The sequence below is a fragment of the Choloepus didactylus genome, chromosome 8 (genome assembly GCF_015220235.1).
Source record: "Choloepus didactylus isolate mChoDid1 chromosome 8, mChoDid1.pri, whole genome shotgun sequence".
Classification (NCBI taxonomy): Eukaryota; Metazoa; Chordata; class Mammalia; order Pilosa; family Megalonychidae; genus Choloepus; species Choloepus didactylus.
The window spans coordinates 64,351,473-64,379,269 of record NC_051314.1 but is presented as its reverse complement, the minus strand read 5'-3'; the positions used below and the strand labels follow the sequence as shown (position 1 = coordinate 64,379,269).

At 36.3% G+C, this 27,797-nt stretch overlaps 1 protein-coding gene across 1 annotated transcript in view; it reads left to right on the top strand.

The window, feature by feature from the left end:
- Window positions 1-5,982: 5,982 nt before the first annotated feature.
- The window catches only part of CAND1 (cullin associated and neddylation dissociated 1), a 42,095-nt gene continuing 20,280 nt past the window's right edge, over window positions 5,983-27,797 (top strand). The window contains exons 1-3 of the mRNA XM_037845784.1: window positions 5,983-6,410; window positions 15,456-15,599; window positions 26,154-26,308. Of these exons, the coding sequence (XP_037701712.1) occupies window positions 6,343-6,410; window positions 15,456-15,599; window positions 26,154-26,308 (367 nt within the window). The 5' untranslated portion in view covers window positions 5,983-6,342. The remainder of the gene's footprint in view (window positions 6,411-15,455; window positions 15,600-26,153; window positions 26,309-27,797) is intronic.

The window sequence follows — 27,797 nt, the reverse complement described above, 5'->3', positions numbered from 1 at the left end:
ACTACAGGATGGCCAATGGTATCTGGAAAACCTCTGTTAGCTGGGAAGGCATGTGGCTCGTGTCTGCTCCAAAGTTCTGGTTTCAAAATGGCTTTCTCCCAGGACGCTCCTCTCTAGGCTGCAGTTCCTCAAAAATGTCACTCTTAGTTGCACTTGGGATATTTGTCCCCTCTCAGCTTCTCCGGAGCAAGAGTTCTGCTTCCAATGGCCGTTTTCAAACTATCTCTCATCTGCAGCTCCTGTGCTTTCTTCAAAGTGTCCCTGTTGGCTGTAGCTCCTCTTCAAAATGTCCCTCACAGCTGCACTGAGTTCCTTCCGTTTGCCAGATCATATATATGGCTCCACTGATCAAGGCCCACCCTGAATGGGTGGGGCCATGCCTCCATGGAAATATCTCATCAGAGTTATCACCTACAATTGGGTAGAGCACATTTCCATGCAAATCTAATCAGCACCAAAACATCTGCCCGGCAAGACTGCATCAAAGAATATGGCTTTTTCTGGGGGACATAATACATTCAAACTGGCACAACCACAGACCACATTTACTGGCAGAAGGCTATTCTAAAATGAATGTCAGATATTCTTATTTTCTACCAATACCTACCGATCCCCCATCACCCATACAGCATTCAATTCAGAAAAAAATTACCAGTAGAACAGAAGTTTTCAAATTATGTTCCATGAAACTCTAATTCCTTGAGGTGGTAGAAGGAAGGCCTTAAAAAGTTCTATGCTCAAATGTGTGAAGCAGCTGAAAACCATATATTCCTCTTGGGGGGAATTCAGGATAAACATTAGCATATTAAATGTTTTGAGACATTCTGCAGTTAAGAACATGGTTCTAAACTTTTTTTTTTTAATCACAAAAACTCCCTTTCTACCCTCCCCACCCCCCAGAGTAACTGTTTCAAATCATATTTTAGGGAACTAGTGTTCCACAGCACAGTTTGGAAAATGCTGCAGTAGAGCCTCTTTGTATTAATAGGGGAGAAGGATGGAAACCCATACAAAGCCCTCAAGGGTTATTTTTCCCCTTAGAGCTTTGGCTTTTTTCTTCATCTGCCATATCAGAACTACCTTTAGTGAAAAAAGAGAGCTTTAAACTCATTTCCTTTCATTTACATTCCTGGTCTCTAGTAGGGGTGCTTATGAACTTTCAAATGCTCAAGGAGCAGATAAACAGATGAAGTTATTAAGAAGTTGAATAACCTATAACCCAAATAAAGTCAGTTTGTTATTCTTTCAAAATAATTGTGGGTGTCAAATTTCAACATATATTGTTTACACATATTCAAGGATCTTAACAAGATTACACTCAGCATAACAAAAAGACAGGTATGCAGGAGGTGCATCATTTGGGGTTGAATTGTGGAGATCCAGCAGAATGGAAACGGAAGTCACCCAGTTTAGGAAAATAACCCAACTCAGTATCATTCCTCTTAAGTTTCTCTGGGCAATTGTATGTTATATACCTAGGCTTCAATAGCCATAAAATAGACAAAGAAAACTCCATTCCTTTCCACATAACTTCAGACCTTTCATTTTCAAGTAGAAGGGCTACTATCACTCTAAACATGTCCCTCTTTCCTGCCCATCCACATTATCTTAGAGATCTTTTTTCTCACTTTCCCTCCACATATGTATAAGATGAGACATTTCTTATTCTCTTAGAAGCCCCAAAGCCGAAAATGTTAGGCATAACGTAGCCTCCCAGTTTTAGGGACCCAGCAAGGCAAGTCGGAACATGTTTTAGAACTTATTTTGCTACCACCATCCCATCAATGCTCTCCAGTCTGTAAGTGTGTTTGAAAGTGGTGATTAAAAAAAAAAAAAAAAACAAACCACAAAGAAACATTTCATGTTGGTACCCCCAACAACTTCAGATTATTTTTTCCTTGGTTGGCCTCCTGCTGATCTGTGCTCATTTGAGCAGGGGAAGAAAACTGGAGAGAAGTGATAGGGTAAAAAGGGGGCTCAGCAGAATAGCAGTCTATACTCCCTCTATAGGTGGCAGTGGCAAGGATGCACGGGCTTCTAGGAGGTCAGTGGACAACTGCAAAGTAAGTTGGTTTTGAGCCCTCTAGAGTACTGTTTGCCACCTGGAGGGCTATGGAATACTCAGACGTGTTATGTCAAGGAAGGGTGTAATGGTGAGGCCTCCATGAGACACTTTAAATAATTATAACGTCCCTCACGAACAAGCCAGCATTAGGCTATCGGCCAGTCAAAAGAGAACTGTAAATATACCAATTATATAAACAAAATTTGCCTCTTTCCTCTTACCTTTTCTTTTACCTTTCCTCTAAACCTTAGAGGATCTAGAAGCTGAAGGGGATACTTGGCTGGCCTTCAGTCTAAACTGGACTGAACTTTTAATATCAGAGAGTCTGGAAAGTTAGGAAGTCTATCCAAGATATCATTAAAGGCCATAGAAAATATTTGACACTATGTGTTTGAAAAACAAAACAACTGGATAATATTTCGTGTTGTAACTCAACAATTTAAGATTACTCAATAAATCAATTATTTTACAGATATTCATCTGTTACTACTCAACCCACCTCAGTTCTACCATATTTAAAATTTTTAAAAACAATTTTAGGATCTATTCCTTGTTTTCAAATATAGAATATAAATATAAAGCTATTTTGATTATACACTTAGGGTGAGAATTTTTCTTACTTTTGCCTAAAATACAAGAATTTTTCTATGAAATTAAAGATTTGGTCAACATGAAACGTCCTCAAGGTTAAGGAACATGGCTTTTCACCTTTACATCCCTACTGTATAGTACAGGCTTGGCACAGGGTCAGCAGTCAATGAATGTCTGTGAACCAAGTCCAACTATGGTTTAATATTAAGGGAATCTCCCAACAGCTTGAAGGATTCCATTTTTCTTGTTCTTTCATATTTCTCATCTCAATTTTCTACTATGACCATTGACTAGAAAGAAAACTCTTTGAGGTTAGCCTTTTTTCAGACTTACTTCCTTTTGTACCTAAAATTAATTTAGCATTAACAGATCCTTAAGACAAAGCATTGCTTCACTGTTTAATAACATGCTATATTCAGTGATATAAAAATCAAATCTCTAAGTGGTCAAGAATACAAAATAAAATTAAATTCTATTATAACCCATTATAAATGTGGCATCAGCTAAATACTTCAAAGAAGCAGGAGGGTTTAAGTTTAAGGATGGTACACACTCTTAAGGAAGTCATGCTTTAGCTATAGGTGAACAAACAAACACTATGATTGGTTCAAGACCATAGAATGAGGGAATGGGGAGAGATAAGCTCTTCCAGGCTGGGAGAAGAATTCTAGAGTAGCAGTTTGGAGTATGAGCTCTGAAGCAACATTGCCTGGGTTTGAATCCTGACTTGCACCTTGGTGACCTTTAGCAAGTTAACCTCTTTGTGCCTTTTACTACTTAAAATGTATAATTTCATAGAGCTGTTCTAAGGATTTAATACAGTACCTGATCCATAACTAAGTGCTTTTATTATTACTATGTGCAAAGACTTGTAGTTGGGTATCAGAGGGGCTCAAAACAAATAACACCACACACATGCACACACACACACAAAAACTGGTGGGAGTAAGTCTTATATTAGAATAATGGGAGAAAGGTAAAAAATAAATGATTAGGGGCAGATGGAGGCCACTGATTACTAAAACATTTGGACTTTATTCTGTAATAGAGAGACACTGAACTTATTAAACAGGTGAGTAGCCCTATAAAAATGATGTTTTGGACTACTCTAAACTGACTATGTAGAATGGTTTTGGAACAGGAATAAAAGGCTGAAAGAATATAATAATAATGATAGCTAACTTTTATTAATGTTTTCCTGTACCTTTGTAAGTGTGCGGTAAATATTATTATGTTCCAAGCCAAGTGCTAAGGACTTAAATAAGATATTTTATTTAACTCCTAAAACAACTCTATGAAGTACTAAGTACTCACATGGGCAACCCCTTAGCTTGATGATACCGTGGCTCAGAGAGACTACAGTGAATTACCTAAGATGGCGACTAAGTAGCACAAACATTATTTATATTCAAGCTGTCTAACTCCAAATATCAGTTTTTGGTTGGAAACTGATAAATGAAAGGATTTACACATGAAAAAGGACAAAACATGACTTGTGTTTGATTGGGTACAAGTTAAAAGGGTTACTACCAGACGACTAAGATTTCAAGCCTTGGAATCCACGCAAGAAAAATGGCCTGCTTGTTTGTACATGAGGGTGTGTGTGTGTGTGTGTGTGTGTGTGTGTGTGTGTGTGTGTGTGTGTGTGTGTGTGTGTGTGTGTGTGTGTGTGTGTGTGTGTGTGTGTGTGTGTGTGTGTGTGGTTTATATTAAACACTGGGCAAAGGCTGTTCAGAGCAGAAGGGAATTAACTGTGGCAGGAGTATTCAGGAAATGTGTTTCATTGGAGACCTAATGATGGTAGACTTGGGTAAAATGAGAGAAGAGATTTGGCGTCACCAGGGAGGAAAAGAGTATTAAAGTAAAAGGATACATGGGGGTAGACAAAGAGTAATGAGAGGAAATTTGGTATGCAATGTGAGGCCAGATCACATGTCATCTGTTTTGTTAACTGCTATCACACATAACAGTGCCTGGGTATTAGAAAACAACATTTGGTGAGTGTAGTTGAAAGCAAGGTTACGTCTGGAAGATTTTACCTGGTTTGAGGAACTCTGAAGTAGGGGGCTACGTAAAGTTTTGTGTTTTTTTTTGTTGTTGTTTTTGTTTTTTTTAAACAAGAGGGGCAGTAACAACGAAACTGAATTTTCCTTCTCTCTTCACTGACCTCTACTTTTTCTTTTAGAAAGGTCAGCTAGCTCCAATTCTACCTACCTCAAATCCATAACAAAGTTTTAGGTGGTTTATCACCAGGTGACAAAATTTATGCGAAAATCCCAAATATTAAGCAGATAAATACCTGGATACTAAAACAAATGATTTGATTAATCTCCGACAGCTGTGTGAGTATATCAGGAGAACAATAAAATACACAGCTGCAGGATTATCACGTCCACAAAAGCTAACTATAGAACGTAGTCTTTAGCTATTCTGAATAAAACGATTAGGCTCCGAATACAATCACCTGTCGCTGGCCCATTAGTCTTACTACGGTCCTGCTTGCTGTAGGGAGCTGACTCCACGGTGCAAGGAGTCAGCGTGTCCAACCAGAGAAGGCGGGGGGCTCAAATGTCGTTTGAGGATGAGGATATTTTGTCAGTCGCTACTAGGCCTCTCCTAAGAACACCAGGATTCGTGAATCCGCAATGCGTCTGCCCGAACCACCCAGCCTACTTCAGCAAACATCCCTAAACAACAAACACGTCTGTTGGGAGAAATCCGAATTCACCGCAGAAACGTAGCGCACGATAATCTAAACGTCCTATCTAGCCCTGGGCCTTGCCAGACTGCAAATCCCAGTAGTCACTCCTCCCACGGGAGCCAATGAGGAAACTACAAGTTCCTGCAGCCAATCACATCCTGAGCCACTGTAATACCCAGACTGAATTCTGGGATTTGTGGTTTTCACGTGGCACTTTTCCACCACCGCGTTAAGGCACTGTAGGCCACGCTTCTATTCGAAAGGGAAGCTCCCGCCAATAATTCTTCTGTTGTCCAGGCTAACCCCTTAATTAGCACTACTCTCAGATCTTATAGTCCTTAAAAATCATAAACCTTATTTTCTTAACGCCATACAGAAAAAGTCTTCCAAATTATTTTCACATTAGTGGCTCGCTTGTCCCACTCGCCCCCCCGTCCTTTAACCGTCGTTTTAAAGTATCGCGAGAACATCCCCTTTTGCTCGTAGTCATGCCTCCGGAAAGGCCGTTCAAGCAAAGACTGACATAGAGATCAGCCAACAGGATTGCCCTTTAACTAGCGTCTCTGAAGCGTGCGTGGAGGGCCTATATGAACCTTGACCCCGGCTTTCCGTAGCGTCCCGCGTCCGACGCCGCCACCCCCGGAGAAAAGGAGGCGTGTTTTGGCCTCTTGCTTTAGGGAGCGAATTCGGAGAGAGTGAAGAGCTGGGCAGGCCTGAGTGGAAGTGTCTGGATCTCTGGAGACGCCTTGCTGTATTTCCCCGCCTCTCATGGGCTCGACCTTCCACGAGCAGCGCCGTCATTAGGTCGGCACTGCAGCCTCTGCTTCTCCCGGGACACCCTCGCTTTGCCGGGGAAGGGGTTGCTCGCTGAAGCGCCTCACTAGTCGGCGGCCGCGTCGCGCTGCGACCCTGGGAGCGGGAACCGCCGCGAGCGAAAGGAGGAGCCCCAGCAGCGGCGGCGGCGGGCGGGATCGAGGCCATCAACATGGCGAGTGCCTCGTACCATATTTCCAATTTGCTGGAGAAGATGACATCCAGCGACAAGGACTTCAGGTGAGGCCGAAATACGTCCCTAAGCCCATCTCGAGGGCCCCCATTCGAGGCCCTGGCTTTCAGCGCAGGCCTTGCTCCACCTTTTGGGGCATAACCTGTTTTCTCGTTTCCCCGAGGTCGCCAGCCTACCTCTTCGCTCCGTGATCTTGTCAGGCCCCTTTCTTTCCCCATCTTCTGTCTCCGTCCCGCCACCCTACTCCCCCATTTTTCCTTTCAGGCACTTGTCGGTCGCTGGCCCTAGGTCCCTTCCGTGTACGTCTCCAAACGCCCCCATCTCATTCTCTGCCTCCGGGACGTGATTCTCGGCGTCCCAGGTAGCGTGAAGCAGTGAAAACATCCACCATTGCTGGGGAAGGGGAGTTACTCTAGGCTTGGAGACCGGGCAGCCGGGCCTATCCGGGGGCCGGCCCGAGGCGCTAGGCCGACCAGCTCGGTGGGGCCCTTGCGGCTGCCCGCTCGGGGACTAGCAGCCGACTCCCTTCTCGGAGGTGTGAATAGGCCTGGTTGGATTTAGCTTGAACGTTTAACTTTTTTGGAGCTCTTCGAGGATTGAGTTGCATACTCTTTCTTCGGATTATCCCTTTTAGTGAAGGTGAGAAGAAGGGGGAGGGGAGCCAGGGTAGAGGAAACTTTCCTTGTAAGGTTTTCCCGCCAGTATCGCTGTCAGTTTCCCTTGTCAGATTAAACGCTAGGTAGAACTTGGGTTTTCAGTGGCGTTTCCTCATATCCAGAATCACTGCCACATGGGTGAATCGCTGAATCTTAAACCGAAAAGTAAAACGAGCAAATGAGTCTTCTCACATGGGGATGGTGACCATGAGGCTTCATTATAGAGGTTCTGTTCCAGGGGACTTGAAACTGTCGGCTCTAAGCTCCTGACAAAGTGTATGTCGAAGAATTGTTAAATTTTCCCGATTACCTTTGGTCTCCCTCTTGCACTACAATAATTGTTAGATTCTTCCTTTCCACCTTCCATTTCCTCATAAATGAATAAGCTTAAGAAAATAAAATAAAGGTAAAAGAGCTTTTTATTTCTTTAATACTTACGTTTTGTTTTCTAAGGATTTGGTTGTCATAACTAGAACGTCTCCAATTAAAATTGTGGCCAAAGAGTAGTTTTTTTTTTTTGTATTAACAATACACCTGAAACGTGCTCAAACCTTTTCAACAGGGAAGAAATTTCCTGATTTGTTAAGAACCACGATAAAAACAATGATAGTGTTCCTAATTAAATTGATGCACTGGTGTATTAAAATGACCAAAGAAGTGCATACAGTTTAGTTCTGTTACTTCAAAACCAAATATGATTTTTAAAAAGTTTTGCTACCTTTGAATTTTTAAGTCTTGTATTTGAAACTTTTAAAAACTAGTTTGCTAATACTAAGTATTTTAGTTTTTGACTTTTTGGAAGTGACGTTTATTTTGGAATTTTAGATTTCTAGTTCTAGAGCAAAAGATTAATGGGAGAAATATAAGTTTTTAAAAATATTAAAGTGCTGTTTGATTTCCTTTGGAACTTTGCTTGCTCTCAATTTAAATAAACATTTGCATAGAATATATATAATTTTAACCTATTTAAGGTATGTGGTGTGATTTTACCCCCTTTTCTGTCAATTTGGCTCATCCTGTAAAAGTACTAAGTTTCATCCTGATTATTCTCAGTTTCAGTGGAAAGGTAGTCAAGTATTGGTAATATGCATAGAAAGACTGAAGAAATCATGTTATGGGGTGATACTGCATAGGTGATTATTGACTGGGAAGCTTCTTTAAATAACTTCTTAAACTTCAGGTAAAGGAAAAATATATACGAGCTTGTTTTTATTTTATAAACTCGGTGAAAGAAATATTAATTCTTTGATGCTAAGTTATATGGTAGTCAATGCTGAAGTTAAAATGGTTTATCAACCAGTCTGGGCTTTAGTGATTCAAAACATTGCTTGGAAGATTTGTTATTCTCCTAAAATTATAATATCCATTTATTTCTAAGAGTTGTTGAAAATTGTAGAAAATATTTTTAGAAAAGGTAAATGGCTTCCAGTAATTTGGTATCATTAACATTTTTATTAATACTGTTTTAAAGATCTTTTTATAATATACTGTGCTTATCTAGTTAACAGACAAGTCATTGGAACTAAAATGTTTTGTATATTAAGTTACAGACATTTAAGGATTAGCTAAAATGGTAAGCTTTGAAGTCAAGTATTTCTAAGATTTTCTGCAGATTTTCAGTACAGGCATTTATTTTTACATGTTCTTTTTAAAAAAATTATATTTATTTGGTGTAGACATCGCGGTTTGTCACTATGTGTGTTAAAATACTTTATGCTAGAGGGTCTTCATGACAAAGGTAAATTAACATTATGGAATACCTTACATGCAAAGCAATCTACCTTGTACTAAGGGGAGGAAAAGAAAACAGGGCTGCTAAAAAGAAGAAAAAAAATTCTCATGGTAGAACTCGGAGAATTTGACCTACTAATCACATACATAGTTTTTTGTTGTGAGATCCTGAGCAAGTTACCTAATTTGGGATTAAATTGTTGTTTCTGAAAGGCTTGCACAAAGTAATTGCAGAAGTTCTCTTTGAGGCTTTAAATTTCAGGTCCCTATTTAGATATCTACATAGTCTGTTAATGGAGAGAATATAAAGAAATGGGCTCAAGTTTCAAAATTTTGAAATTTCAGCATTTTTGAAAAATCCTTTTGTAGGAATTGAACCATAGTCATATTAGGGTTTTGGAGAAATGGGGAAACATTAGAATGAGAAATGTAAAGACTAGGAACTCTTTGAAAGAGAGAGAGGGCATTTGTGTGTTTCCTGTTTTCCAGGATAGTGCCTGTCATCTACTGTCCTTGGTCTCTTGTAAAATTACTTTTTTTCCAAATAATGAATGGTAATTGAAATAAACCTTTGGAAGAGAAATGGAAAAAAAAAATTATTTGAGAACAAAACCTTGAAACAGTGCTTCTCATTACTTCCTAAAAAGAAACTTCCATCAGTGAACCCAAATTATTTTTTTCCAGATAACCTGTATAGTAGTATATATTAGTGACTTTTAAGTCCAAGGAATTCTGGTGATGCATGTTCCATAAAGGATTAAAGAAGTAAAATAAAATGGTATAGCCGGTAGGTAGGCAGTTCTGTAGGTATCAGAGTTAAAGCTTTAATTTGAATAAAAATGTGATGCTCCACATATGAATATTAATATTGAATATTCAGTGGGTAGAAATAACTAAGGTCTACTTTTATTTCATATGCTTCACCACCAACTGAAATTATTCCAAGGAATCAAGAGGTAAAGAAAACATTTATCATTCTCCTGTTTCTCTGTATGTAATAGTTAATATTAATGCTTAAATTGCGCTTTATACACTTGATTTTATTTATCTTCACAAATCTAGGAAGTGGATACTAATAGTCTATACAGTTGAGGAAACAGATTTGGAGCAATTAAGTACTTACCCAAGGTCAGTTATGTAGCAGTAGAGCCGGGATTTCCAGAACTTTTTTTTTTTTTAACCTCAGAGTGTGAACTCTTAACTATGCTGCTTCTCTAAGGTTTTGCTAGAGTACATTAAGCATCAGGCCTTAAATTTCAGTTCACTCCCAAGGTAGGCTTACGGAATATTTTGTATTAGAAGACAATTTTACTACTTGTCTGAGAGAGACTACAAAAAAGTTCAAGATCTAGTGCTTGCAGTCAGAAGTCAACATGCTTGTTCAGTGGTGAAGACACTGTTGTAAAAAAGATAATAACCCAGGGCAATATTTAATTTATCAGGCAATAAGTGGCAGAGAAGATTAGAAAGGAAATTCATGTTCATGTAGGGGGCTGATGTAGGTCTTGAAAATGAAATTCTAGGTAAAGAAAAATAAGTACAGCTATGAAAGTACATGGATAACTCCATTGAGAGAGAGGGAGTAGATAATCTTGATTGGAGCTGGAGAGTATTGTGCAGGCAGCTCCTTGAGGGTAGGGACCTTGTCTTAATAGGCTAAATCATCCACCATGTCTACTGCCTTGGGTATGTGGGCTCTAAGTAGATGCTTGTTTTAGTTGAATTTTAAGAAAAGTGAATATGAGAATTTTAGGACATTTCATCAAGGACCCATTGTAAAATTTGCCAATCTATTTTTTAAAAACTACCACTGAATACAGTCTTCTTAAAATCATAATTCACTGCACTGTGGAGAACAAGCATTTCCCAGCTTGTTAATGGTTTGTATTACCAAATTTGTTTGTTTGGGGATTTGGATGTTGGAAGGCATTGTCCCTTGGAAACAGTGATTAAAATGCTAATAAAATTCTCAGGGTTGTTATGGAGCTATAGGCTTTCAGAGCTGGAAGAGACCTTAGAGATGGTTTAACATAGCTGAGAGTAGTGTGTGGGCATTTACAATAACATAACAGGAAATGCTAGGTGAAATTATCTTGACTACTTGTGCCTGAGGAAAAACAGATTGAATCAGAGAAAATAAAGTTTTGCAGAGATTAAGAACGTGATTTCTGGGCACTTTTCAAGTACTTTGCAAACTGATGGTGGTAACTTGATTTCACTTAATGTGATTTTTCTTTATATAGGTATACTGGTAACACTGATTATCAATAATGATTAGAGCTCACCATTGAAAAAGGGAGGAGAAAAGGACTTCATTGAGGAAACTGGGAAGAAGAAAGATGACTAAAATTTAGTTTTATATACATGAACAATATTAAGACTGTTGCAAGTTAATTCACAGCTCTCCAAGAAATAAAGGAGAAAAAGTGAGATAGCAGTGATGTGTGTGCAAGATCTTTGAAAGATAATTGGTTCATCGGGTGATGTAGTTGGCTCATATCACCTAGATTTCTGTTGGAAACAAGGGTAAAATTGTGTTTACATATGAGGGAAGGGTTTGTGGTGAGAGTTGCTCATTGTGTAGTGCAAGGTGTCTATTTCTAACATTATTTCTGCTTTTCTACATTGTATTTACTAAAGGTAAGTCATTTCCGTCAAGGAAGTTTCAGTCGTGTAAAAAGAAACCTGGTGCATAAGTATCAGGCTGTGACTGTCTTGTTCAGCATTTTGTCTGTAGAGCCTGGTTTAACTTCCCCTCTCCCACTGTAAACCTTCTTTGTTCTTATTTTGGCCTGTTACATTACCATCTACCCAATATCCTAACTGGGAACCTTGATGTCATCCTACTTGTCTTTTCTCCTTTAGTCCCCTGATAAGTGATTCTCAAATTATTCTGACTCAGGCCTTTTCCTAATCCATTGTTCATTCAGCCATTAGTTTTCTTTCTAAATAACACAGCTGATCATTGCCTCCCGTACTTGTTCCTATTGACTACAAGATAAACTCCAAATTTTTTAGGTGCTGTCCGTCTGAGCTCACTGAAACTGCTTAAGATCCCTAACAATCTCCTTTAAACTCATTTAGTGGATATTTCCTGTGCTCATCTACAAAATAATGAAGTACTAGTCACTCACTTAGTGAGAGAGGTAGAGGTTTGGTATTTTTTTCGCTCAGTGACCTCGTCTGAAGTGGATGTTCTGTGAGATTGCTTTTGTCCAGGAAAACAGTACAGTTTTGTGGTAAGCATCACATCAGTTTTTAATAACATTGAGGCTTAGCTGTGAGTCTCACATGAGTTGTTAGATGGCAGAGCCTGATGTGTTTTTCTTTCTCATTCCCACTTTTGGCCACGGGCAGAGGAAGTCAGACCACAGGACATTATTTCATGTTTAGATCTTGACTATTTTCAAGATCTTGCTGTTGAGGGTTAGAAGAGTATCCATTCAATGCACTCTGCAGTTGAACTAAGGCTTAATCCTTTCTCCTGTTATAGATGAATTATTGAACCATCTGACGTGACAGTGGCTGTACAATAACATTTAAGACTCTGGACATAATACATTGGTTGATTTTAACTCCCAAGACTTATTATTTTCTTCCTACTTTGTTGTAGTTATTCCCCAGCTTGTGCTTTTCCATCCCCATATCTAAATCATTTTGAAGACCAATTAATTTTACCTTATAAATCTCAAGTATGTCCATTTTTTTCCATCTCCATTGATGGTACCATCTTTTCTCACTTGGACTGCTGCAATTGTTTTTCTCACTGGTTTTCTCCAAGCTGTTGTCCCCAGTGTAGTTGGACTAATCTTTCTGAAATGCAAAGCTGATCATTCCATTTATTCCATGAACTTACCCCAAATGCCTTTCAATAGTGTCTTATTGCTCTTAAAATAAAAACAAAATCCTAATATGTTCTGTAAATCTCTTTAATCTCCTGGCTCTTGCTTACCTGCACCAGTCCTCCACCCCTTAATTCCTGCCCATTCTTCATATCTCAGTCTCCTTTGACATTCATGCCCCAACTCAGTTTGTCAGGTTTTTTTAGTTATAGTATTGTGTTTTCTTGATGTCACATTCTTTTCCTTTATAGTATTTATCAGCGTGCATAATTACATATGTAAATACTCATGTATGTAATTTTAAAAGTTAATATGCTTCTACTAGACTGTAGTGTAGGGTCCAGGAAGCTGCTTTTGCTAGCCTTTGTATCCACAGTATCTGATAGAGAATAGGTTCTTACTACATAATGAATAAATACATAAGGTCCTTCCTATCCTTGACAGCCTCCTATTCCAGCTTTCTGTCTGCCTATACTCCAGCCATACTGAACTGCTCCAAGTTGAACTGTTACCACACCCCCCAAAAAAAGATTAAAAAAAAAAAATTAAAATTCCAGGTCTGCTTTCCCCAAGAAAACCCCTTTATGTTTTGAGATCCAACCTAACAGTCAGTTCTTTGTTGTGGTCTTTTCCAAATGCTCTTTAGTATTTAAAAAAATTTTTTAAGATTGAGAATTGTCCTTTTACTTGTCTGCCCTGTGAGATGAAAAAAGTAAGAAGGCACTGAGTCTATGCTTATAATCTCAGTCTGTAACACCATACCTAAAACCATAAATGCTGAAGAGACATTCACAAGTTAGCTTTTGAATCTGCAAAGGACAGCTTTCAAACTGGTCAAACAACTTCCTTGTAAAGAGATTTATAGTACACATTTTTTATATCTTGTTAATAGAGGGAAGGAATTTTTCCCAGAATTTTCTGGATTTGTTGTCACTGTTGGAAACTAACTTTTGGTATAACCTTATATTGCAGTCCAGTTTTTCTGATCTTTTAAAAATATTTTCTGTTGCTAGTTTTGCTGGTGCTCATTTTGACTTTTTTAAATGCTTAACCGTGAATCATGGATTTTTGAAAATAATACTTCTTTATTAGAATATATGCTCTCTGCAGTTAGGGGCTGAGGCTTATTCCCCTTTTATTTCTCTTTAGTTCTGAGTCTAGGCTCTTCAGGCATAGTAAGCAATGAATAAATAAGTTGTGAATAAAGGAAGGAGTCTATATGCCAACAGAACCCATTCAGAACTATAAAACAACTTTTTACATTGGAATTTTCTGCTTTTTTTACTTCAGTTGATGGTTACTATGTTTTCTTTTCTCTCAGATGGTTAGCATTGTCATCCTTAGAGATCATATAGTCCCACTACTATGGTTATTTAATGGATTTCATTTAAGTAAAATGGTTAAGATCTTTTCAGTGCTTTGCGTGCAGAAGTGCCTGCATTTATATGCTGTGCAGTTTCCAGAATATATGCTTGAAAATTAAGGTGCGGTTTTAGTTTTGTAGTGTCAACGTGTTATAAAATGGGGAACTTCCAATTAGGAAAACTAACTATATCCATTTTTTTTATAGTACATGTTTATTAATTTATTTTGCATTCCCCAATTTGAATATAAACTTTTCTTTATAAGCAGTTTTACAGATTGTGACAAGAATTATGTTTGCATGTAGTTTAAAACTTCGTCAAATCAGCATTAAATGAAAATACTAGTTATTGGAATTTATCTTAAAATTACTTTCTAAGTAATGAACTGCTGCAATATTAAGTTGTTTTAATAACCCCACCAGAGTTTATTGCCTAAATTGCCAGACTCTTAGCATAGCTAGCTGTGTATCACTTCAATACCAACAGTTGTGTATTTTAATTGATAACAACATGGATTTTGACATTTCTTTATAAAATATAAAATATTAGATTTTTGCTCACGCAGGTTATGATTCATAGTTCACATAAAAGAAAAGACATTAAGTAATTGTCATTTATGCAGTTATATTTTTCAATAGGTGGAGAGGAGCCAAGAATTATGGGGAAAATTCATTTGGCCTTTAAATGCGTTTGGGGGCTTTATGTGACTATCATTCTGGGAAATTTCATTTAAAACAATAAGTTGTCTGGTGAAGTATTGGGGGAAAAATCCAAGGCTATCTACTTCATTTTGTTCCCCTGTTGAAATCTTTCATTTAAAACAGATTAGACAGTTGATCATTCTGGTTTTTTGTCAGGCCATTCAGTGGTAAACTTTACTTTGACAGTTGTTTTTAAGAGAAGAGGAGTGGATATCAAGTGGAAAAACTTTCTAGAATTGCCTCCTCATCATTTTGAAATTATACCTGATACTCAGAGGTGGGATTCAGAATTTTTAATATGCAGCCCTCCCTAATCTGTCGCACACACACTATTTTAGAGGGACTGTGTTTAATGCTTGTAGTTAAAGGTTTTCTAGATAAAATTCAAATCAGAGACAAAAAGGTGAAGAGGAGCTCCTTCCCTCCCCCCCCCCCCCCACCTCAAGTAGTGATGCAATTAATTAAAATGAAAGAGGACTTACTGTTGGTCCTGTCAGTAAATTTGAAATCACAGTTGACCTTGGGGAAGTTTGGATCATGGTACCTTATTTAAAACAAAATATCAGGACTTTAAAAATATATCAATATTATAGAATATGATGAGTTTTAATTAACATTTTGTTATTCTTTTTTGTGGTAGCTTTTAGTTTAAATTTGTGGTCAGTTAAAAAAAGTAGATGACAGTTTTATAGTACACTGTGTTCCTGTTTGGTGAATGATACATTGGATTTGAAAATCATTACCTATTTTATTTATATTAAAAATTTTAATTATTAACAAATTTCAATTTTTTGAAAGGTTTATGGCTACGAATGATTTGATGACAGAACTGCAGAAGGATTCTATCAAGTTGGATGATGATAGTGAAAGGAAAGTAGTAAAAATGATTTTGAAGTTACTGGAAGATAAAAATGGAGAGGTACAAAATTTAGCTGTTAAATGGTATGTTGTTTTTTATTCATCCCTATCTGTTAAAAAACCTTGTGTAATAATAATTGGTAAATCATCTTTCTTCTACTAAGGCATTCTAGGATTTCTGTTTAGAATTATTAGGTGACATGTTTAGTGTTTGTATATGCTACACATTGTATATTTTCTTGTAGTTTATGTATTGACTAATTGTGGTTTTCATGGTATTTCAATTCTTGTGAAGTATATATAGGAAACTCCAGAAACAGGCTCTCTTATTTGACCATAGTCTGGTTTTTTTTTTAGCTTTTTAAGTTAAAAGGTCTGCCTCTATCCATTGCTGTATTCCTGGTGGTGAGGGGTGGGGTTGAAAAACCAATGATCAAGGAGAGTCCAAAACAAATACTAATTATAAAACTCTTTATAAAAGAATAGCAGCAGTTAAAACCATGGTCAGCTCAAAACAACACTGATGATGTAATGGTAACAAAGAATCTTTCCTAAAAATCATGGCAGTTCCAACTATCTTTGTATACAGTGTGCTAGGAGCTTTTTGTTACGCATGAGGTTGGCAGTTGGACTTTTTATTTTTAGTAGGGTACAGAATTTGAGTTCTTGGGGCATTCTAATAACATACTTATTTTAATTTATGAATACCAAATTTTAAAAAGCCTTAATAATTTACTTGGTAAGTTATTAGTAGGTACAACCTTTAGTCTCATAAATATTAATTATGGTATTTATGTACCATTTTGTATGTCATAGTGTATTTGGAATCAATTTAAATAAAGCATTGTCTTCTGTTTACTCCCTTATTGGATTTTTTTTGAAAGGTTTTAAATTTGTTAATAGGCTGTTTTGACATAGCTGCTGTAAAAGTAGGCCAGAATCTGAGAAATCATTGGTTAGCATAGAATTTCTAGATATGCAGTGTTTCTTTAACTCAGGATATTTGAAAGTTTAAAATAAAATGAGTCTTCATAATGTTAATAAGCTATAAAATAATCCCAATGAATATGTAATTTTACTTTAATCATTATTTTTCATCTTTTAATTCTTTCTTTTGCTGTATGTCTAGTAAGCAAAATCAAGCTTTCTTCAGACTGTATGCTGAGCATTTACCCACTTTTAAAATGGTAGTAGAAGGTTTTTTTCTCTGCCTTCCACTCCCCAAATTGAAAGTTGGAAGGTACATAGCTATTACTCTCTTGAGTATGAGTCTTTACTCATTAAGATGTGAGCCTTTTTATACTTCTGTTTATAAATTTAAGGGGTCAGGAGAAGTAACAACATTCATCTATTCAAGAAAGTAAGAAAGGAATTAAGATAATAAAGCAACAAGAAATATTTTAGGAGATAGAGTTATGACAATGGATAAATAATTCAAGAACTGGTTCTTGGAGAAAGAGAAAAGCCCAACAGATAAATACTAAATAGCCTTATCAAGAAATTGGGAAAATTGTCAGAGAGCTTGGCATTGAAAAGAAAGCTACATCCAGACATCTTTTACGGAAGTCTTTCAAACCTCAAAGAACAGGTAATTCCAGTACAGATAATACTAGCTCTGTTCTAGAACATAGGGTATGTATGAAAACTTTCCACCCTTTTATTTAAACCAAATCAACATACCAGTAACAAATCCTGACTAAGTATAGCACTGAAAAAGAGAACTACAGACCAATTTCATTTAAATGCTCAGAATAAAATCCAGCAATATATTAAAAGAGTAATATACTATAACCAAGTGGGGTTCATCCCAGGAAATAATGGTAGTTCAATATTATGTGCTTTTATTAATATATTTATTTCATTATGTTAATAGGCCAGAGGAAGAAAAATCTGTCCCATTAGTTGTCAAGGCATTGATAAGATTGAACATTGGCTCTTCATTTAAAAAAAAACATAGTCTACTTAGTATAATTAGGGAGGCAAAAACACTTTTACCTGCCCCAGGTAAAAACATTTAATAACATAGCAATTGATAGGTACTTCTTTAACTAAAAAGTTAAAACCTGAATGTGTATTTATACAAATCATTGAGGTAGCAGGATGCAAAATGAATGTATGAAAATTAGTAGCTTTCATATAAGCATATAATGACCAGTTAGAAGATAAAATGGAAGCAAATACTCATTTATTATAGCAACAAAAAAGATAAAATACCTGAGAATAAAGGTAATCAGAAATGTTACAATGGTGACCTTGGATCCTGGGATGTCGTATGGTGTGAGGTAAGGATACATTTCTCTTTTTTAAATTGTATAGGTAGAAACTTTAAAATACTCTTGAAGATTTAAAAGTGGACTTGAAGAAAAAATGTACTCTTATTTGATAAGATAACTCAGTTCTTTCCAGGTTTATTTAATGTTAACCTAGTTTTTAAAATCAGTTAAGTTTTTCCAGAAGCTAGACAAGTTTGATTCAAAAGTATATTGGGGGGTGAGGGGTGGGGTATGATAGCCAAGAAAACCCTGAAAAAAAAAAAATGGAAAGATTGCTAGGGGTGGAGGGGTGTTGCCCTACATAGATATGAAAACATAGTTATATCTGTATAATAAAAAAGTGAGGTCACAGTGGGGCATTATTCAGCAAATCAATGGAGTAGAATAGAATGAAAAGTGTATGATGAAGGTGACCTCACTGGGGAAAAGATGAACCTTGTTGTTGTTTTTGAAGAACTGGATAACCATTAGAAAAAGGTGAAGTTTGTATCCATACCTCACTTGCAACAACCTCTCATTCACCATTGTTCAAGCTTTTGTTCACCTTTGAATACATTTGCCTATTTTAGAATTGCATGTAAATGGAATCATACGGTACATACTCTTCTGTGTCAGGCTTCTTTCCCTTCCATAACATCCACAAGAGTCATCAGCATTTTGTACGTTAGTAGTTCATGCCTTTTTATTACTGGTTAGTAGTCCATTTTATGAATATACCACAATTTGTTTTTGCATTTGGATTTTTTCCAGGTTTTGGCTATTGTGATTAAAGATGCAGTGAACATTCTTGTACATGTCTTTTTGATAACGTTTTTATTTCTTTCCTAGAAGTAAAATTGCCGTTGTTTGTTTAACTTAAGAAACTTCCGAATTGTTTTCCAAAATCCATTTTATATAACAGTTCTGGTTACTCCATATTCTCATCAACACTTGGTTGTGTTAATCTTTAATTTTAGTCATTCCAATATTTCATTGTGGTTTTAATTTACATTTCCCTAATGACTAATGATGTTGAGTTCTAGGTCACGTTTTTATTGGCCATTTGTATATCTTTTTGGTTATTTATTCCAGTGTTTAAAATTGGGTTGTCTTTTTATTCTCAAGTTACAGGAATTCTTTGGATAGTTCTTTTGGATAGAGGTTCCTTGACAGTTACATGGTTTGCGAGCATTTTCTCCCATTTTGATGAGCTTAGGTTTTTCATTTTGATTTTAAATTTATTTTAGTTTGACTTAATTTGTAAAATAAACATTTCTTTTATGTTTTTTACTTTCTATGTGCTAACTATTAAATCTTTGTTTTCCTTAGGTTGCAAAAGATTTTCTCCTATGTTTTCTTTTAAAAGTCATATAATTTTAGCTCTTACTTATATGTCTGTTATCTGCTTTGAATTAATTTTTGTGAAGGGTATGAGGAAGGAATTGGGGTTCATTTTTTTCTCATGGATATCCAGTTGTTGCAGTACCGTTTATTGAAGAGACTATTCTTTCCCTACAGAACTACATTTGCATCCTTCTCAAAAATAATTGACCATGTGAGTGTGGGTCTTTCTCGAGACTCTCTTCTGTTCTGTTATTCTATTTGTCTATCCTTATGCCAGCACAGCGCTGTTCTATTAGTGTAGCTCAGTGTTTCTCAACCTCAGTGCTATTGACTTTGGGGTAGATAATTCTTTGTTATAGGGAAGCTGTCTTTTGATTGTGAAATCTTTGACTCACCACATCTCTGGCCTTCCCCACTATTTGCCAGTAGCACCTTCTCCCCTCTTTACCCAGCCTCTTCAGCCCCAGTGTGACAGCCAGAAATGTGTTCAGACCTTGCAAAATGTCTCTTGGAGGGTAAAAATCTTCCTTGGTTGAGAAACACTGGTATAGTGTAGGTCTATAGTAAGTCTTGAAGTAATCTGCTTTAATCCTTTAGCTTTGTTCTTCCTTTCCAAGAGTATTTTGGTTTTTTAGGTCCTTTGTATGTCCATGTATATTTTACAATCAGTTTGTTTATTCCTATTTTTAAAATAAGCTAGCCCAAATTTTGATAGAGATCATGTTCAAGCTATGGAAATATTTGAAGAGAATTTATATCTTAATACCCTTTCAACCATGTAGTATCCCTTCTCACTAGTTCTTGCAGTTTTTATGTTGATTCCTTAGGATGGTCTACCTAAACAATCATAATATCAGTAAATCCTCTGGTGTTTTTTTCCTCTCCTTTTCCTCAATCTAATTAGGAGTTTTATCAACTTTACTAATCTTATCAAAGAATTGACTTTAGGGTTTCTTAATTTTCTCTATTTTCTATTTCATTGACTTATTGTATTATTTCTTTCCTTTTATTCACTTTGTTCCTTCTAAACATTTGAAGCCATATCATTTACTCTAAGTACTACTACTTTAACTGCATACCACAAATTTTGAATTGTTGTATTTTCATTATCATTCAGTTTTAAATATTTTTAATCTCTGTGTGTGACTTTTGATTCATGGGCTTGTTTAGAAGTAATTTCAAAATATTTCAAGGTTATCTACATGTTTATTTTTACTGGTTTCTAATTTAATTCTATTAAGTTCAGGGAACATACTGTTTGAGATTTCAAAAAGTATGGGGATTGTTGGGGTCAGAACTCTCATATGAATAATACTACGGTGTTATTTGCTGTTTTGCTTCTCATTTTCTCGTAAGTGCGTGGTGTAATTTTCCAGAAGCCGCGGAACATTTGATATTATAACAGATTGAATGCAAAAGCAGTTATGAGAACTCAGTTTTTCTTTTATGCCCAGACATTAAAGAAACTTGCAAAAAATATTAAACAATGCTATTCTCACTTTTTTTGTGAATAGTCATTTTTCTTAAAAATTAATGTTAACATGTAATGGGTTTATTGTTATGTTTAATTTCTAATATGGTAAACATTAACAGATATAACCCATGTAACGTAAAGTTCTTTGGGCTCTTCAGTGATTTTTTATGAGGGTAAAGAGTCCTGAGACCAAAAAGTTGTTAGCATTATTTTATACTATTCCATTTTGATTCCTTATTCCTCTGTTGACTTTTTGAGCTGTGTTCTCTCTGCATTCTTTTTTAATTGTTGCTCTATGCTAGGGATTGTATTATAAATTGCATCTTAAATTTATCACGGTCTAATTAGAGTTAATTTTATGTCATTTGATACAATTATATAAACCTTGTAATAGCATAGTTCCATTTACCTTCTTCCATTTGTGCTACTATTGGTTTCATAAATTTTTCAGTATGTGTGTGGGTTTCCATAATGTATTATTTATAGTCGAAAGAAAAAATATGTAGTCTTTTTTTATTGCGATTGTTCACATACCATACAGTTATCCAAAGATCCAAAGTATACAATCACTTGCCCATTGTACCATCATACAGCTATGCATATATCACCACAATTAATTTTTTTTTTCAATTTTTAGAACATTTTCATTACTCTGGAGGAGAAATAAAGACAAAAAAAGGAAACTCAAATCCTCCCATACCTCTAACCACCCCCCCTCCATTATTGATTCATAGTTTTGGTATAGTACATTCGTTACTGTTGATGAAAGAATGTTAAAATACTACTAACTGTAGTATATAGTTTGCAATTGGTATATATTGTTTTCCTATATGCCCCTCTATTATTAACTTCTAGTTATAGTGTCATATATTTGTTCTAGTTCATGAGAGAGACTTCTAATATTTGTATAGTTAATCACAGACATTGTCCACCACAAGATTCACTGTTTTATACATTCCCATCTTTTAACCTCCAACTTTCCTTCTGGTGACATGTGACTGAGCTTCCCCTTTCCACCACCTTCACACACCATTCAGCACTGTTAGTTATTCCCACAATGTGCTACTGTCACCTCTGTCCATTTACAACGTCTAAGTTCACCCTAGTTGAACATTCTGCTCATAATAAGCAACTGCTCCCCATTCTTTAGCCTCGTTCTATATCCCGGTAACTTATATTTCATGTCTATGAGTTTACATATTATAATTAGTTCGTATTAGTGAGACCCTGCAGTATTTGTCCTTATGTGTCTGACTTACTTCACCCAATGTATACCATCAAGGTTTCTTCATCAATCCACTTTTTTTTCAAAGATGTTTGTGTTCACCCACCATACTTGCCGTCCTAAATAAATAATCGATGGTTCCCTGTATAGTCATATATTTATGTATTCACCACCATCCCCACTATTTGTATAAGGCCATCTCCATTTCTTCCACAAAGAATGAGGAAGAGTCAAAGAAGATAGGGGGACTAAAGAAAAAGAAAAAAGAAAGAGAGAGAGAGCAAAAAAAAGTCATGACAGCTAGAAAGCAACAAAAGGGAAGATAGCATTAAACTAGATGAGAATAAAGAGTCAGACAACATCACCAGTACCGGGAGTCCCATGCCCTTCCCCTACGTTCATCCCCCTCATATGCATTTAGCTTTGGTATATTGCCTTTATTGTATTAAAGGAAACATAATATAATGTTTCTGTTAATTATAGTCTCTAGTTTGCTTTGATTGTATTTTCCCCCCAATCCCACCCTATTTTTAACACCTTGCAATGTTGACATTCATTTGTTCTACCTCATGTAAAAACATTTGTAACTTTTATTACAATTTTTGAGCACTTTTAAGTTTCACTGAGTTAAACAGTCCCAGTCTTTTATCTTTCGACTTTCATTCTGGTGTCCCACATGGTCCTAACCTTCCTCTTTCAACCATGCTCACGGTCATCTTTGTTCAGTGTACTTGCTGTGCTACTATCTCCAAAAATTGTGTTTCAGACCTCTCTTCTCCTGTCTTTTCCTTTCTGTCTGCAGTGCTTCCTTTAGTGTTTCCTGTAAAGCAGGTATCTTGTTCACAAACTCTGTCTGTCTGAGAATATTTTAAGCTCTCCCTCATATTTGAAAGACAGTTTTGGCAGATATAGGATTCTTGGTTGGTGGTTTTTCTCTTTCAGTATCTCAAATATATCACCCCACTTCCTTCTTGCCTCCATAGTTTCTATTGAGAAATCTGCATATAGTCTTATTAAGCTTCCTTTGTTTGTGATGGATCGCTTTTCTCTTGCTGTTTTCAAGAGTCTCTATTTTTGACATTTGATAATCTGATTTTAAGTGTTTTGGTGTAGGCCTATTCACATCTATTCTGTTCGGGATACACTGCACTTCTTGGATCTGTAATTTTATGTCTTTCATAAGAGATGGGAAATTTTCATTGATATTTCCTCTGTTATTGCTTCTGCCCCTTTTCCCTTCTCTCCTTCTGGGACACCAATGACATGTACATTCCTGCATTTTTTTTTTTTTTGTCCTGAAGTTCCTGGAGATGTTGCTCATATTTTTCCTATCTGTTCTTTTGTGTGTTGGTTTTCAGGTTCCTTGTTCTCCAGTTCTTGAGTGTTTTCTTCTGCCTGTTGAGATCTGCTGTTGTATGTTTCCACTGTGTCTTTCATCGCTTGTGTTGTGCCTTTCATGTCCATATATTGTGCCAGTTGTTTTTTCAAACTTTAAGTTTCTCCCTTTTGTACGCCCAGTCTTTTCATTATACGCTTCATCTCTTTTGCTATATCTTCCCTGAACTTTTTGAATTCAGTATTAGTTGTGTAAATTCCTGTATCTCAGTTGAAGTGTAAGTTTGTTCCTTTGAGTGGGCCATAACTTTGTTTTTCTTAGTGTAGGTTGTAGTTTTCTGTTGTCTAGGCATCTCGTTTCCTTGGTTACCGCAATCAGGTTTTCCCAGACCAGAACGGGCTCAGGTCTTGCAAGGAGGGAATAGTATCCGGTTTCTCTGAGGGTGTCTTAGAAGATTGGTACACACTGTGAGGCTTCAAGTCACTAGGCTTTTCTGCCCAGCAGGTGGCACCTGTCAGCCTGTAGCTCCACACTGGCATAAGGAGATGTGGCCCATGGCTGTTTTCCTCCAGGCTCTGGGGTCTGGTTCTGAATAGAAGAGGGGTAGTAGAGCTTGGCCCCAACTTTTTCCTCTTAGGAAGATACACCCCCTAGGGAGAGGTCATTTATGTTTTAATAGTCTCTCTGCCTGTGCTACTTCCACCCTTGTCTGGGTCAGACCGCTGGGAACTGAAAATGGCTGAGGCTTTCTCCACTGAGCCAAAAAAGGGACAGAAAGCCCCTTTCAGGGCCAGTCCACAGCCACCCTCTGGCTCTCCAAGGTCGGCCTCTGTCTGCTTGTTGAGGATTCCTAGCTTGTACTGAGCAGTCCACGTTTGTTAATTAAAACTCCAGTTGGAGCTCAGCTGAGCTATATTTGCTGCTTAGAGAGTGCTGCTCTCTAACACCATGAGGCTTTGCAGTTTGGGCTGTGGGGGGAGGGGTTTCCCGACTTGGATCTGCAGTTTTTACTTACAGATTTTATGCTGCGATCTTGGGCATTCCTCCCAATTCAGGTTGCTGTATGATGAGTGGACAGTCACATTTGTCCCCCCGCAATTACTCCAGATTATTTACTAGTTGTTCCTGGTCATTTTATTAGTTGTTCCAGGGGGGCAGACTAGCTTCCACTCCTCTCTATGCCTCCATCTTCTTCCACCTGCCTATAGTCTTTTAAATGAAACCTTTCATGTATGTACATTTAGTATTTCTGGTGACCTTTTATTCCTTCCAGTTGATCCGAGTTACTGTCTGGTGTAATTTTCCTTTAGCCTGATGGATGTCTTTGGCATCTCTTGTAGGTCTGGTCTCGAGGTGATATTTTCTCTCAACTTTTTTTAAATCTGAAATTGCTTTTAATTTATCTTCATTTCTGAAGGGTAATTTCACTGGGTATAGACTTCTGGATAGACATTTTCCCTCCGTCTTTTTTTTTTTTTTTTTTTGGTCCTCCTGTCTTCTGGCATTCAAATAGTTGTTTTTTTTAAAAATACAGTTTTAGAGATTTTACAGTTGTCTGCAAGAGGAATAATCTTACAATGATCCTCTGCTGTTGCTGGAAGCTAAAACTCTTTAAATCATTTTTGAAGTCCCTTTGTCCTTTTTATCTTCACTCCCAATTTTCAGTATTTTATATCAGGTCTCTCCAGGTATCTGCCATGTATGTTGTCACTGCCATTACTTTGAATTTCTCCAAACAACCTTTCCGTTTATTTTTCTTTCATCTTCTTAATTCCCCAAACTGCACTGTCTACTGCTGCTTTAGTTAAGTAGCCAGTGGTTATGTATTGACACATCTGTATGTAAGATATTGATATAATTTATCAAATTAAGCTATTTTCATTGTGTCATTAATGCTTGAAAAAATGCAGTGGACTTCAATTTTACCACATCACATTTAAATTCATTGATCTGACTTTAAAGATTCTCCATAATATCCTAGTGGCCTTCCTTTCTTGTTGTGTTTTTCATCTGCCTTTGTGTCAAGCAATTTTTTTCACTCTTTTTTTTTTTCCAGTACATGGTCCACTTATTCTAGTCTGAATCTTTGCAAGAACTTCTTCCCATTTAAAATACTCTTTTCTGTCTAACTGTATCCCATCAAAGTTACTACCTAAAAATCTATCATGTGTGATCTCCTGCCTTTTAGATGCTAGCATCAAATTTTAAAAGTTAAAAAAACAAAACAAAACATTGCAGGGTAATGCATATCTTCAAGTCATTAAAAGTAGTTTACTGCACATTCCTTACTTCACCAATAAGATTGTACATTTATTGAAGATAGAAGGCACACTTCCTCTGTAGGTCTTTTTCATTCTGAACGGTCTTGAATATAGTGACTCCTCAATGACTATTCATGCACCAAACATTAGCTACTGTGTGCTAAATTCTACTGTAAGGACAGTAAGGGAGGATTTCTCTCCATTCTCAAGGAGTGATGAACTGGTGTCCATACATGCAAATACTAAGAAAGATGCTTTTGGAGCATAGAGTAGGACTAAGTTGTTTGATTTTGCACCAATTACTTTATGCTTTAAAATTTAGACATTCTCTTGATTTGTAGGGTAGAGTTTGGCGAGATAGGTAATAGAAAGGAAGGGTTAAAAAAATTGCAAAGTGTAATAAACAAATAGGATAAACCTATTTGTTAGGAGCAGACAGCTAATTAATCATTTTATTATTAAAAAGTTTTCTGTATATTCAAAAGAGGGTAGAAAGCATCTTCAGTTTCATGTTACTATGATGGAAATCAATAGGTAAAATCAATTGGCAAAAACCGTAAAACAAATGCAAGGAGTGTATCAATCACGAATTGATTTTATACCCTTATTCATATAGTATTCTATACTTGGTGTATACTTGGTGTTGACAGTTGCTAGCCAGAAAAGTTAATGTTTCTACTTGTCTGTTTTTCTGTTTTTGTGTTTATCTAGATTCTTTTTTAAAAAATTTCCTCTTTATATTGCAGTCTTGGCCCTCTAGTGAGTAAAGTGAAAGAATACCAAGTGGAGACAATTGTAGATACCCTCTGCACTAACATGCTTTCTGATAAAGAACAACTTCGAGATATTTCAAGTATTGGCCTTAAAACAGTAATTGGAGAACTTCCTCCTGCTTCCAGTGGTAAGCAAGAGCACTTTTTTCTTCTTGTTTCCTTTTTACATGGAGGTGTTTCTTTCCTACCTTTTCTTTTTTAGCTGTGGAGGGAGAACGGTGTCTGTCGTAAAAAAATTTTGTATACATCCCTTTGGACAATTAAGAAAAATTGAAAGCATGAAGCCTTACTTGTGCTTTAAAATAAATTGAGTTTTCAGTTTAAGTGAATATTTTGATTGAATTTAATTATCTTATGTGAACACCGGTTCCAAAGGATTTTTATATTTGGGGGCAAGATTTTATATTGTTATATGTACCATGACCACTGACTAGTTACATTAACCTAGGCAGTGAGATAAATTCTGTAAAACTTACAGAATTTAACTTACACAGTTGTTAAAACTTACATAGTAGAGCCATAGCTGTGAAATGGTTCTTTTTACTAGCAGCTATAATTAAGGCCGAGCGTTTTACAGCTAAACTTGGTAATTAAAAAATTTGAATCTATAATTAATAAATTTGCCAACTAATTAGCTTTTGATCCCTGACAAAAATGTCTAAGTTGTGTTTAAAATGTAAGTTTTTGGATTGGTTTTGACCACTAAGCTCTTGGCTAAAATTAGCAGAGTAAAGCTATTATTTTGTCTGCAAATGAGTTGAAATTATTACCTCCTTATTTCATGGGGAGATTTACATGGGTAATAATGTACTCTGGGTATGTTGTTTTCATTCATTTACTTAATAAATATTTATTGATCATTCACTATGGTAATTATCAAGCCACATGCTACATGTGTATTCACTTAGTCTAATCGTGAACCATGGGAAGGATCTTAATAGCAATAATTTATAGATGAGGAAACGGAAATTTGAGAGATTAGACCCAAAGTTTTGAGAATCCGATTGGGTAAACATTCAAATACATTAACTTTTCATCCAAAGCTGATGCATTTTTTCACTGTATCATGCTAATGTTACTTTACCCTTATCACATAATTATTTACTTCAGCAAAATATTTCACCTGCTCTGAAGTATACTTATGATTGTATTAGCTGTATTGATGTTTTCCCTTTTTTCTCTCATTGAAACATGCCTGGATTTAGCTGATTGCAAGTTCTAACAAGAATTCTTTTAACCATTAAGATTTTTTTACTTTCATAGTGTTTTGTTCCTTCTTTCTCTTACTTGTCAGTAACAACATGACCTACTTTGAAATAGTAATAACCTTGATTTATGCATCTTCTAGACCAGCATTTCTGCTTTACAAGTAAGCTATGGAATCTTTGGGTTGGAAAGGATCCTGTTAGTGGTTGTTGTAACTAAAAGGCCAACTGATGCATAATCTTTATAAATTTCTGACAAGTTGGTTGCTGATTTTCAAGCCAAAACTAGACACAAAATCAAAGCAGAATGTTCATAAATTTTGTTAGGTGTTGTCAGAGGGTCATATGTGGATCATATTAAAAGAAAAACAGTGTTATGTATTGGGAGTTCAGTATATACATACATACACAC